At 53.9% G+C, this 14,303-nt stretch overlaps 1 protein-coding gene across 2 annotated transcripts in view; it reads right to left on the bottom strand.

Annotated features, from left to right (window-relative positions):
- The window catches only part of Kazn (kazrin, periplakin interacting protein), an 892,501-nt gene that overhangs the window by 316,491 nt on the left and 561,707 nt on the right, over positions 1 to 14,303 (bottom strand). For both annotated transcript variants that reach the window (XM_078025325.1, XM_078025324.1), the window contains exon 3: positions 4,567 to 4,807. In XM_078025325.1, the coding sequence (XP_077881451.1) occupies positions 4,567 to 4,807 (241 nt within the window). The remainder of the gene's footprint in view (positions 1 to 4,566; positions 4,808 to 14,303) is intronic.

Raw genomic sequence — 14,303 nt, 5'->3', positions numbered from 1 at the left:
AAGGGGCTGAAAAGGGTCCGTGTTGATTTCACTCTCCTCCGCTCTGAAACCCAGGGATACATATTTACACAGAGACAGTGAGTCAGACAGACAGACAGACAGCATGCTGTCAATGCAGCCAAGACCCCAAGCCCGACCTCCTGGGCTCCGTGGGACTCTCAGGGTCAGCAGGTGGAGTTCCAGATCCCACCTGCCAAGCCCACAGCCGCCAACTCACTGGCATCCAGGAAGTCCCCAAAGCAGAGTAGCTAAGACTTCTGGGGGTCAGCAAAGAAGTTCTAGAAAACTGCAGAAAATCAGAAAACCAAAGGCAGAAGCACGAAACCCACCAGAACCAGAAACTTCACTTCAGGGATCCTCTGAAGGCATCTCCATAGACGCTGGGAAGATAGCGAATAATCGCCAATCGATAACTGATTCCAACCACACTGCACCCACCTGTGAGTGATCTCTGTGTCCACGCACAGTGAGTTTCAGGAAGAACTTTGAAGCCCTCGCTCACGAGGACCTGCCAGGTTAAGAAGAGACATCTGCAGCCCATTTTCCTGCCTGGAAAACCGAGAGGTGTGGCTGGCAGGGGGTGGGGCTGGGGCTCTGTGACCCAAGCAAATGCCAGAGGGGGCCCCTGAGACCCTGTCACGTTTCGTCCCACCTCTCTGCCATCTGAAAATCGCCCCCCTCCAAGAAGAACCGGCAAACAAGAGCAGAGGCAGGATGAATTGGGAAGGGAACAGCGAGGGACAGAACTTATTTTACAAAGCAACAGCGTCTAGCATCTTGGTAGACTCCTAGCACATTCAAGTCACTCCAGAGGGGATTTGTACTTCGCCAAAGAGTCCCCGGCATTGTAGTGATGGTAGATAAGAGCAGCCAGACCTTAAGTAATGGCCTATTTTAACATCTGGGGAGAAAAATAAAATTTGCATATAGTTATGGAAATTTACAAAGGTATAGGAAAAACAACCCTCTCCCCCTCCCCATTTGAATAAGCTCAGTAGACAGGAAATCCTCATCGCCAAAGAAAGAGGCTCTCGGCACGCCCCCCCTTGCTATATAAATTCAATTATTTCCTTTAGAAAACAATAAATTAATGGCAGTATGCATACATCCTACTGGGCATAGCATTTTATGTTATATACAGTTAATACCTATTTGAATCGGGTGTTACTGGTGCTTAATTGCTTCATTCTATGCATAGCAAAGCAACCAATTGAATCTAATATTAGTCATTCATCAGCTAAAACATTTTCAAAGAAACAAACTATGTTTCCCCCTCAAAGAACAGCAAGCATTTTAAACACATTTTCCCAGGGATGTTCCGCTAAGGAAAACAGCTTAGAAATGTTACTTTCAACAAATCCTTTCTCTGGCTACCCATGACAAGATGAATTGGAACAAACGCTGGGCTGTTTTTTTTCCAAGCCTTCCTTCTGTCCACCTGTCAAAAGCAGTTGTGACCCCTCCAACCCAAGAGGTGGCCTCCGGGGCTGTGAAATGTGCCACCCTGCACGGATGCCCCCGGCGCTGTATGCCAGCGTCCTCATTAGGGATTATCCAACCCAGTTGCAGCGGGGAGAGGGAGATGGGCCGGCTGCCAGGCGTTCTTTCAACAGAGATTCCGAAAGAAGATCCTGCGAAGTGCCGAAAGCCCAGATTTTCAGCAGTCACTCTCTAGATTCTGTTACATAGCAACCATGCCAGCTCACAGAGGGTACCAAGCAAGTTAATATTTTGTTTAAATGACATGCTGCATTAACCCTCTAGGAAAACCTGAGTTTTCTGTATTGCAAGGCGACACCAGTTGTCACCACTGGAACAAACCATGCGCAGATGGGTTGATGACCGGGCTTCATTCATTTGGAATTTTTTTTTTAAACAACAACAAAAATTTTGAAAGCCAGACTTTTTCCCCTAACCATTTGTGCTAATATTAGTAAAGGAACATTAACATGCATCTAATATGTGCATAATGTCCTTTAGTTAAAAGACAACTTATAGAGTTGTATTTTGGAAGATACTCATTTCACCCAAAACCTTGATTTGAAAAGTGATAACTCAATAGCACCAAACACTCTTAGGGCCTGGCCCACCGAACGGCACCAACACTGACAAAACCAAAACACAAGAATAACTCTAATTGGGAAGAACAGTCCGGAGAGCCAGGCGCTGCTGGGCTTCTGTGAGCCTCCCTGGAGGTATGTTAGGAAGAAGCAGGAGGAAGGCAGTCAAGCACACTTGAAAATTAACTTGTAAGAACTCCACACTTCCCCTTAGGAACATAAAAGCCAGAGCAGAAGAAACTACCAGAACAACTCTGCTGAAGGTACTATGCTAGCCCGAGGCCAGGAAATCAAGCAAACAAACCCAAAACCCAGAAAGGCTCAATAATGCAAAAAGTATGGAGTCGGGGTACTGTTGCTCTAGATGGGTACCAGAGGCCTCTCTGGGTTGACACTGCACTTGTTTTCTATTCGACCCTCACATCGGTATAAATTCATATCAATTTAAATGAATACGTGGCCAACAATTGAGTTAAAACCTTTAACATTTTTCTTTTTTAATTATAAAACCACTAAGTACCCCTAAAGGTTTTGAGAAATACCCATGGCAGAAAGATGAGCAACGGAAGCCCTCCTTCTTCCAGCCACTGACATGGGCAGGGTGGGCGGGAGCGCAGGAGGGTACTGCTGGGTTTGTGTGTTTTTACTTCATCTCAAGAGATCCAAAAGCTGTTTCCATCTCCACAGCCTTGTGCATTTTTGTGGGAAAAAGAAAAAGGAAACAGCCCCCGTTGCTCCACTACAGCATTTTAACAGCGGCCAGCGCGGCGAGGTCCAGGCTGGTGTGTGCGCGTGCATCAGTGTCGCCCGACTTTCTCAGCACGCCCCATCTGCAGCTAAATCCAGTCCGCAGATAAAAAGCCACTTAACTTTTCCTTGGCTGAGAAAAGAAGAGATGGTGGGAAATTCACCAGCATTGTTCAGGATCTCTTGCTATGGCTTTTGATTCTTACAAAATGCCAGTTCTTAGCTCTTTTTTTAATGTTAGAAGAGACCCTTCTTAAGTCTTATCTTACAGTCTGTCTCTCCCATTTTTCCCCCCCCCAGGTCCCAGTGAGAATGTTCTTCTACACACAATGACAGAAGGAGGGATAAATGACAAGAACAACCAGGTATCAACCTTGAAAACCGTGCAGGCAAAAACGGGCATCTTCCCACCATGATGTCATGGCTACTTTGTTACCAAATTGTTTCCCCATTCTTAAACACTTCTAAGGAGCTCTGAAGTAGCAAGTTAAGATCTGACTTAGAATTCCAAACAAAACTGTCATTTCAGGCTCTGCATCGCACTTCACAAAGCACACCATACCTTCTCAGGAAGTGGGGGGGGGGGAGAGAGAGAGAGAGAGAGAGAGAGAGAGAGAGAGAGAGAGAGAGAGAGAAGGCGTCCACATGAAAACAGACCCTCTCTCCACACTTAGGAGAAGCTGTTGAAATAACAGAACCAGAAAATCATTTGGAGCCTCTGAGCAATTGGTACCCTGTGCTCCATCAAATGACATCTTTATATAAGTGGCCCTCATGAACTGGAGATTTCTTTTCTGTCCAGTTCTGAATTTCAGCTGTTTAGTTTACAATTCAAATGCTATTCATCACCAGTTTCTTAAAGGGCAATTGGGGGGGGGGAGTCCTGAAAAGGATTACCTGCTTACCTTTTTACTTTCCAATTCACAGAAACCAGACGGTACATTTGAGGGAGGCCTCCTTCACCTTTAACCCCTGCAGGGGGTTTCAGAGCCTCCTCTCTATCAATGTCAACACAGACCAGCTGTCTTTCCCCTTCCTCTAAGCTGCAGACAGTCCTTCCAAACAGGGGCTCCCTGCAATCTACCGCGCGAGCCTTGGTTTCCCCCAGGGCCCATCACTCAACCACTGAGGTCCAGATTTCCCCCTGGGAAGTGCTCTCGGCGTGTGCACTTGCTGGAAATTTAAACTCCAAGCAGAGCAACGCATCTACTGTTCCTTGATATATTCCACTGCCTGCGCGATCGCAAATGGGGAGAAAATAAAGTCCAGATGCAATTGAGACAAGGGATTTGGCATCCGTGGAGAAAAGTGCACATTACTCCAATCCTCCACCCTGAGCAAGGCGGCAGAGCCCCAGCTCCCTCTGGGAGTCATTCCAAAGGAAGCAGCCTTTGGAGCTGGGGGGAACGAAGGCATTCACCCCTGCCGCAGGGGTGGGGGCGTGAAAAGTTTGCCACAGAGCTGGGGGCCATGTGCCAAGGAGAAGGCACTCTACTGCCGGAAGGGACCTGCCGGCTGCACCTCGCTCAGGCTGGCCGGCCGGTGGGACCGTGTGACCCCCGTGCACACGGGTTTTCCTTAATGACAGCAGCCTGCAACTCCCAGCTCCAGAGCAGCGGAGACCACCGCCGGGCGGAAAGGGTTACCAGCACAATGCAAAGCGATTTCGCCCGGGCATGGGGGGCGCCGAGTCCCCGGCCACCTCCGGGCCAGCGTGCTCGCTGGCCTCGCCTCCGCCCGGGCGCCGGGCGATCCCTACCTTGCGCGCCGAGCTGGTGGTTCTCCATGTTCGCCGCCGCCGAGTCTGCCGCCGCCGAGGCGCTGGTCGCGGCTGCCGGGCCCGGGCCGGGGCCGCCGCCGCCGCTCAGTTCCGCCAGTCTCCGGTTGGTGGCCGTGAGTTCCGCTCGCAGGTTGGTCACCTCCTGGCTGGCCGACTGGACCGCCCCATCGATGCGGAGCGCGAGCTGCTTATTGTCTTCCATCATGCTCAGGATTTTGGCCTGGGGGCGAGAGAGGTGACAAAGAGCTGCATGATGCGCGGGGGGCGCGCGGCCGGGCACCCCCGGCTCTACCTGTTGGGTCCCCCGCGGCCCGGCTACCCTGCGCCCCGACCCCCAGGCACCGGCAGCGCCGGCTCCTCCGGCGCAGGAATGACAGCGGCGCCTCCAGCTCGAGCCGCGGCGGTGGCGAGGCGGCGGGGGGAGGAGGAGGAGGAGAAAGAGGAGGAGGAGAAGGAGGAGGAGGAGCAGCGATCGCCGAGACCCCGGCGGGCGGGCGGTCGGGCGCCGGGAGCTGCGCGCAGAGGACACCGCGCGCCGCCAGGCACTCTTCAGCCGGAGCCTACCATTCGCCCGCTCGGGAGGGGGCCTGGGCCGGGGGCCGGGGGCACCCTCCGTCTTCGGCGCCCCCCACCTCGGGACACACCCCCAGGGGATGCGGGGGGCGAGCCGCGCCCCCGAGGGGGCCCAGGCGGCGCCCCAGGCGAGGGTGGGGGCGCCTAAGCCGAGGCCTGTCCTCTGTCCCCTCCCCGCAGCGGTGGGCAGCCCCGCCCCGCGGACGACTGCCCCGCGCCCGGCTGGGGCTTGGGAGGCGGTAGGTGCTCAGGAGAGAGGGGTGCGCGGAAGAGGGGCCCCGGAGGGGAGCTGGAGGGAGCTCGTGCGAGCTCAGGAGGCTCAGGAGTGGAGTTCTTGCTTTGCGGGTTCCCTAAATCGGGGGGAGCTGAGCTGGTGGCCCGAGTGCCACTCACCTCCGCCCCCGCCCCGCCGCCGACCTGCGCTGTCAACCCCCGCAAGGAGCGCGATGCTTCCCTGGCCCGGGCCGGTGCAGCTGCGGCCTCTCCACAGCCCCCACCCGGCTGGTGCCCCCCAGGTGGAGGGCGCTGCTCCAGCCGGTCCAGAGCTTCTTAGCTGGGCTGAGAATTGGCGGGGAGAGCGGGGAGGATGGGAGGGAGGACGGGAGGGCGTCGGGGCGGGCTTCTCCTTCTCCTGTGGCGAGAAGTGATGCGCCCCGCGGCCTCAGTTTACCCACCGCCTCTTCTCGGCCACCGACGAACCGAGGTAACCTTATCTGAGAGGCCCCTCCCGACTCCTCTTTCCCAGAGCGCAGGCTTCGCATTTTTTCACTGGGGCCCTGGATTCCAGCCACCAGACTTTGTTACCATAGCAAGCTTCATTCCATGCAAATAGGGCAACTTAAAGCTGCCAGTGCAGGCCCCCGGCCGACAGTGCGACACCACCATTCCTGCTCAGCCCCCTGGGGACGAAGAGCGTTTTGCAGAAACCAACGGGGGATGGGGGGGGAGGGGGGACTCTTGCATAAGACCAGGGCACCCACCCTTCAGACCCAATGGCATGAAAACCCCTAAGAACCAAGCCAGGAAAAGAATGAATGTGCCTTTTTATGCATTGTTATCTCTTTGACTAAGGATTATTATTCTCCTCTTGGAGGAAACTGAGGCTCTGGGCAGAAGTAAGCAATTTACTTAAGGGACCCATAGAAATCAGGTGAATGAGGTAAGTGAGCATCTGACTCCAGGTCGTCCCACTGTGCCTCCAGGAGACCTTGACTGCTAGGGCTTTTATTCCTTTTAGGTGGAACCAGTAACCACTCTTGCCCCACCCTGTGGCCACCAACAACCTTCTGCAAGAGGGCAGAACAGTATGAGATGGTGGCATATGAAGCAGGAGGCACAGTTGTCCAATGTCTGCCCTGCTCAGCTAACTAACTGGTCAGTGTGGGAAATGAGTTCTGACCAAATGGACCAACCCTGGCTCCTGGCACTGCGTGGTTCAATTCTTTGAAGGCCTTTGGATTGCAAGGGAGCATCAAAACCACAGCATTCTGTGGATCTTCAAAGGGCAGAAGTCATGGTGCGGCCACTGTGGAAAACATGGGGGTTCCCCAAAAAGTTAAACATGGGATTACATAAGACCTAGCAAATATGCCCCTGGGTATGTGTCCAGAAGAGCTGGAAACAGATATCCAGACAAAAATGTCAGGAATGTCACGAATGACATGTATGCTCAGAGCAGCACTACTCACCACAGCCAGAAGGCAGAAATGACCCAAATGGCCATCAATGGACAATTGTTTCATACTTATGATGAAATATTATTCAGCCATGAAAAGGACTAAAGTGTGCCACAATATGAATGGAACTTGAGGACACTGTTAGGTGAAAGCAGCCTAACACAAATGTCACTTATTGTCAGATTCCATGGACATGAAATACCCACAATGGGCAAGTCCACGGAGGCAGAGGAGAGGTGGGGTGTCTCCCAGGGGCTTTGGGTTGGGGGAGAAAAGTGGGCTATTGATACTTTATTAATTGCTTAATAGGTCATTAATAAATTATCAACTCATTAATAACCTGTTAATACATTACTAACTGCTTTGTAGGTCATTTAGGGGTGGCAAAATATTTTGGAGCTAGACGAGAGGTGATAGTCACCCAGTACCGTGAATGTACTAAATGCCATCAGAAGGTCCACATGAAGGTGGTTGATTCCACGTTGTCACCTCTGCTACGGCAGGCGTCAGAGGGAAGCGCAACGCATCTGCTTCCATGTGCCTCTCCGGCTTCCTGGGAACTTCTGGGCAGGAGAGGGGGCAGTTGGGTCTTTCCTGCCCTCCCTCCTCACAGCCATTGCACCGGCCCTCGGCAAGCTCCGCGCGTGTCTGGGTGTGAGCCTGTGTGTGAGCCTGTGTGTGAGCCTGTGAGTGTGCCTGTGAGTGAGCCTGTGTGTGAGCGTGTGTGTAAGCGTGTGTGTGTGAGCCTGTGAGTGAGCCTGTGTGTGAGCCTGTGTGTGAGCGTGTGTGTGAGCCTGTGAGTGAGCCTGTGTGTGAGCCTGTGAGTGAGCCTGTGTGTGAGCCCGTGTGTGAGCCTGTGTGTGAGCGTGTGAGTGAGCCTGTGTGTGAGCCTGTGAGTGAGCCTGTGTGTGAGCCCGTGTGTGAGCCTGTGTGTGAGCGTGTGAGTGAGCCTGTGTGTGAGCCCGTGTGTGAGCCTGTGTGTGAGCGTGTGAGTGAGCCTGTGTGTGAGCGTGTGAGTGAGCCTGTGTGTGAGCCTGTCTGTGAGCCTGTGAGTGAGCGTGTGTGTGAGCCTGTGTGTGAGCCTGTGAGTGAGCCTGTGAGTGAGCCTGTGTGTGAGCGTGTGAGTGAGCCTGTGTGTGAGCCTGTGAGTGTGCCTGTGAGTGAGCCTGTGTGTGAGCCTGTGTGTGAGCCTGTGTGTGAGCCTGTGTGTGAGCCCGTGAGTGAGCCTGTGTGTGAGCCCGTGAGTGAGCCTGTGTGTGAGCCCGTGAGTGTGCCTGTGTGTGAGCCTGTGTGTGAGCCTGTGAGTGAGCGTGTGTGTGAGCCTGTGAGTGAGCCTGTGAGTGAGCGTGTGAGTGAGCGTGTGAGTGTGCCTGTGTGTGAGCCTGTGTGTGAGCCTGTGAGTGAGCCTGTGAGTGAGCCTGTGAGTGAGCCTGTGTGTGAGCCTGGGTGTGAGCCTGTGAGTGTGCCTGGGTGTGTGCCTGGGTGTGAGCCTGTGAGTGAGCGTGTTTGTGAGCCTGTGAGTGAGCGTGTGTGTGAGCCTGTGTGTGAGCCTGTGAGTGAGCGTGTGTGTGAGCCTGTGAGTGAGCCTGTGAGTGAGCGTGTGAGTGAGCGTGTGAGTGTGCCTGTGTGTGAGCCTGTGTGTGAGCCTGTGAGTGAGCCTGTGAGTGAGCCTGTGTGTGAGCCTGTGTGTGAGCCTGTGAGTGAGCCTGTGAGTGTGCCTGTGTGTGTGCCTGGGTGTGAGCCTGTGAGTGAGCGTGTTTGTGAGCCCGTGAGTGTGCCTGTGTGTGAGCCTGTGAGTGAGCCTGTGAGTGAGCGTGTGAGTGTGCCTGTGTGTGAGCCTGTGAGTGAGCCTGTGAGTGAGCCTGTGTGTGAGCCTGTGTGTGAGCCTGTGAGTGTGCCTGGGTGTGAGCCTGTGAGTGTGCCTGGGTGTGTGCCTGGGTGTGAGCCTGTGAGTGAGCGTGTTTGTGCTGTCAGCAAACTGACCGAGTGTTACTCATTTTCCTCTTCAGTGAGATCAATCCCACACACCCCAATCTTCAACTCAAAACAAACCAAACCAGGGGGGAAAAGAAAAGAAATCTAACGAGGAGGAAAGAAAGCAAAGATTTATTTCCTGGGCCCCTCTCCCCTCACTGAGATTTCAATAAACTTGCTTTAGAAATTCCTGGGGTGCCTCCTAGGATTTTAAAGAATTTTATTTTCCCCCATATTTTTTTATTGATTTATTGTGAGATTTTTTTCCCCCCTAAACATGAAAAGAGGACTTTCCCCTCATGTCTGTCTGTATGATCACCCCCACATGAAGGACACCTGAGATCCTTACCCTCTCAGGGTCAACTTGGTTTAAATCCAAATGGCTCCTGGCCTGCCTTTCTTACCCCGGGCCTGGACAGTGATCGGGCCTGAGAGATCTCAAACAGCAACTGCCCAGAGCCTGTGTCCTCTGCCACCTGCCTACGGCCCTGTGTGCGAGCCCCCTTGCCTGGGTGAGTGTGGGGGGGTTGGTGTGCACTGGCTGGCCATTCCTTGGGAGACACATAAGCTTTCGAGAGAGAGGGTTCGCTGTCACCCACAACTCTGTTTATCTCTTGGGGGTCCACAGCTGCAAGAACTGGACAGGACCGTGGGTTCTAGTTCAGGGTCTTCCTTTCTGTTTGTTCCTAAACTAGAACCCCCACACACCCCAGGAAGCTGAGGTGAAGTACCACCATGATCTGTTCAGCAAAGTCCACGTGTTGGAAGTGTGATCCCCAAAGTCGTGTGCTGAGAGCATTTGGAGGGGAGGCCACTGGGAGGTGACCAGGGTTAGACGGGGTCATGAGGTGGGGCTTGGAGGAAAAGGGACCTGAGCTCTCACGCCTGCCTGCCTGCCGTGTCTCACCATGGGACGTCCCTGTCATCGCCAGCAGGAAGGCCCTCTCCAGATGCCAGCACGCTGATCCTGGATTTCCCAGCCTCCAGAACTAAGAGAAATAAATTTCTTTTTTAAAGGATAAATCATTGAGCCTGCAGATTCGGCTACAGCAACATAAAACAAACCGGGACACAAACCAGCCAAGATGGATCTGCTACATTGGAACCTGCCTCCCTTTACTCACTGTCACCTGTTATCATTCCTGACTACCCAAATGCCATCCAAGACCCAGGTACCGTCACCAGCCTCTGCTGGTGTTTGCCGAGTGACTGATCTTTCTGAGCAGCATAAACCCACTGTGCCATGCTCACCTGTGCCCACCAAGGCTTACCTGAGCATTTTGTAAAATCTCGCTCTTGGCCATGCCCCTTGCTCTTGGCCACGCCCCTCGCTCTTGGCCACGCCCCCTTCTCACTAAATTCTTTCCTCTTTAATTCTTTCTGACCTCAGGGTCTCTCTCCATCTTTGTCTTTTCTCTTACCTTTGCCTAGAATGGTCTCTCCTAGCTCTCTGCATCTGACTCCTTTTCATCCCCTAGATTTAACATTCGACACTGACCTACTTCATAGCATAGACCTCCATTGATCTCTTTTATTTATTTGCTAATTTGTCATACTATATACACTGGAGGATTTAAAAGATATCACCCTGAGTTTGGCTCACTAGGGGGAAGGTCTTTAAGCTCCACTTACTGAGGTCCCCGAGGCAATCCTGCTTATTCTGCTTTGTGTTGGATTTCATGGAATTTCCAGGAATAAATGCCCTTTACTTGGGCTAATTTGATTCTTTCTATTGCACGCAACAAAACGTCCTGCTAAAACTGCAGAGTCCCCCACCACATGCACCCACCAGCTGGACCCGGAGCCCCAGGAGGGTGGGCTTGGTCCTGTCTTTGTGCTTCCACTGACTCCCGTGCCATTGATGCCTCCCCCAGAGTGAGTGGTGGACCCAGCACACTCATCTCCCCCACACCCCCCAACTCCCAATCCAGGAATATCCTTTCTTCTCTCATTAAAACCCTCCTCATTCTCGGTCTTCCCCAGGAATTCCAGTCACATCTTAATTTGCAAAGTACTTTCACAGCTCTCTTCTTATTTTATTCCCCAAACAATCCCATTGAGTGGAGAAGGTACTGGAATCTGCTTCGGGCACCTTAGTCTTAACCCAGGTTTCTGAGCACCGCACGCTGCCCGCGTGTCCTTCCACCCCTGGCCCCACAGGTCTCCACACGTCCTTGCTGAGCAGATGAGCTGAGGACCAGGCCTCCTTGGACTCAGGGACATCACTTCTGCCTGGCTCTAAAACTGGAGGGGACATTCACAGCCCAGCACCTCACCCTCTGTAAGGCTGAGTGATGACCAGTGGCCTCCAGGAATCCCCACGTGGGACAGGTGGGAAAGGGAGGCTGTGAGAAGCCAGCCTGCGATGGGGAGCCAGGAGCTGTGATGGGGACCCCTGACACTTCTTAGAACTGGCGTGTGGCTGCCCGAGGGGCCCCGGAACATCTGCAGATGTGGTCCAGGCTTACGACTTTAAAGGCCACCTCCTGCAAGGCTCTGTGAGCACATCTCTGAACCTTAGGATAAATCCACTGTTTCTCAAAGTCAGGATGTTCCTCTGATATGGAATCCCCAAGCCCAGGCGCCCCTCCTGGCCAATCAGAATTCCTGGAGGTGCCCAGCGTGGGTACATTTGCCACACACTGCCCAGGGGAACCTGATGCCTGGGGAGTTTGAGACTCACAGCTCTAGGTGCCAGGGCAGGGGTTCACCAGGTGCCAGTGCAAAACCCCTACATGCCAGGATCCTCGCAGGGCTCAGGAGGGCTGCCAGGGCTCCCTGCTCTTTCTCCTCCGGATTCCATCCATCCTGCGTCTCCCCCACCCCCTCCACCCAAGAGTCCTTGGGGAATCCCCTCCCTCCTGCAGATGGATGCTGTGTTTATTCAAATTGTCACAGGCGAAGCCCGGCCAATCTAGGAGATGGATCTCTTGTACATCTACACGGTTTACTTTGGCTGAGTGGGTTTTAACATGTGCTCTGGGGGAAAGGGCGACGCATCTCCAAGTCAGGCGCAGGCAGCCAGGACGTAGCCAGGACGGTGCTGTGGGTGGGAAGACTAGCAGGGGGAGGGGCAGAGAAAGGGGTGCGCAGGCGGCAGAACCCCAGCAGCTGCACTCCCTCCCCATCAGCCACCGCAGGACCACAATGATGGAACAAAGGGGCCAAGAGGGAGGGACAGAAGCAGGGGACAGGGTTATGGGGCTCCAGGGAGCAGCCTGCAGGCGAGATGGGAAATGTACGTAGGCAGGTGCCCAACACACACACACACACACACACACACACACACACACACACACACCCCGTGTGGACACGCGACAGAGTTGTTAGTGTGTCGACTGACACGGCCTCCCCAGCCATCCCTCACTAAGGCTGGGTTGGCCAGTGCATCCCTCCTGTGCGTGGCCCTAACCACCGGCTTCTCCTGCAGAGTTGCCAACAGGCCTTTGGTAATCACTCCAATTCCAGGCCTCCTCTGCATGAAAGAGATCAGTGTTAAATACACCGACCGACCGTGGGCTTAAGCACGTCGTAAGCATATAGACTTAAAGAGTCTGTTTCTTGACAGAAGTGTCATTTTTTTTTCCTCTTTGACCGTTGTTTGGCTTTCTGATGGGTCTCTTATTGGGTGTGGGGTGCAGCTTGTGGAAGAATATGTACAGTGGCCTGGGCTCTGTCACAGGCTCTGTGTGTGGCGGTGGACAAACAGCGATGGCCAAATAAAATCTAAAACCCCGAGACAAGTATTTCCACCTGCAGAGAGCCATCACTGCACCTCTAACGAACTGGTCAGCACACAGGTTTCTCCCTGCCCACTCCTGCCTGGGTAGCTCCCTGGGCTGGGCGCCATTTTATTTTCCAGGTTCCAGAGATCTCTGAGAGGTTGTCCCCACACATAACCAAAAAGGTTAGGGTCCAGTCTCCCGGCCTCTGGCACACGAGGTCAGTTTTCATATCCCACCTGACGAGTGTCCCTCCAGCCTGTGGGCGGGACAAGGGTAACAGAGGGGATCCCAGTGACCACAGTCCTCCTCAGCTTCAAGGCATAGGCTCTGGGGTGAGTCACACATCCACTCCAGTCCCAGCCCTGCCGCGGACCAGCTCTGTGACGCCGGATGAGCTGCTTAACTCCTCTGGGCCTCGAGCTTCTCATTAGCAAAATGGAATATGAGCGCTGACGCTAGGCCTGTCGAGGAATCCGATGAGGCAGTGCCCAGGAAGCCCTTGGCAGAGGGCCTGGTCCCTGGAAAGCACCCATAGATCTTATCAACCGCAGAGAGAGAGAAAGAGACCCGCGACGACCCTGCGAGGGGACACGGAGAGTCGTACTGCAGCTTCCATTAGGGTCCGCCACTGTGCTGGTCGGCCGATTTCTGCCAGCTCCGCCTGAGTTCTCCCAGCACTGAGGTCACCTTCGGGAGGACACGCAGGGGCACGAGGTTGCTCCCCCTCGCCCGGCCCCACTCTTCTTTCCTGGCTCCCCCTTTAATACACAAATGCAGCTCCTCTCCACCATGCCCCAACTCCATGCCCTTCGTCCCCAGCACAAGGGCAGGGGAGGGACCTGCTCTTTGTGACCTGTGACCGGTGCACTTGCTCTTCCTGTCCCTGGGGGCCCATTTGGTGATTAGTTCTTTTGGCTCACAGAATGCATCCCAGTGGCTTCCAATACTTAATTCAGTTTTTTTTCTTGCTGCTAATAAAAGTTGCTTTCCACGTCGTGGGGGGCTGGGGGGCGACGGGGACTGTCTCTCAACATTAAATGCCTCAGATTTGGTAAGGAGCCGAGTTTCCCAAACACGGGGATTTACTGCCACATTTTGCTCTTCCTCCTTCACTCATTTGGCTGGATGATGGGTATCCTTTGTAGGTAAGTTTTGGGCTTGGTGCTACTCACGCCCCCGCCAACCCGCCCAGGCTCTCTCTCGAGCTGCTTCTTCCCTCTAGTTCCTTCCTTTCTCCCACCCTCTCCAGAACAAGTGCCTGCACCCCTAAAAGGTCACAGAGAACCATGTGACTCTCACTCAAGACCTCCCGGGGGGACACTAGCTCATGCACCCACCAAGATCCTTACGGAGGGGTCTGGCAAGGTGACCCTCTTTTTCAGGAGTTTGAAGCAGCAGTGATAGGGATCTCCCCTGGATTCTGCCCCTTGCACTGACTCGAAACTCTTCACAGTCAGGTGCCACATGGTGAAGACTGTCTCACCCAGTGGCCGGAAGGACTGAACTTGAAGCCATCGGCCCCCGAGAGTCAGAATGACCTGCACACATGACTCAGCGGGGCACCGTGACTCTGGCTGGGAAAGCGTGAAGCTGTCATATTTCACTTCCTTGATCACCCTTTCACGTATTTCCTCGTCTTATTTGATGCTGGGGGGATTTAGGGAATTTGTAACTGATACTTGGAGCCACGGGGCCAAGGTCGCAGGCACCTGGGGTTCAGGAGGGGTCGTGGTTCCCGGGGGTGTCATTATGTGGCACCTCAGCCATC

This window comes from Ictidomys tridecemlineatus, chromosome 11 (assembly GCF_052094955.1).
Source record: "Ictidomys tridecemlineatus isolate mIctTri1 chromosome 11, mIctTri1.hap1, whole genome shotgun sequence".
Classification (NCBI taxonomy): domain Eukaryota; kingdom Metazoa; phylum Chordata; class Mammalia; order Rodentia; family Sciuridae; genus Ictidomys; species Ictidomys tridecemlineatus.
The sequence above is the reverse complement of the archived record's forward strand: the minus strand, read 5'-3'. Positions and strand labels throughout refer to the sequence as shown.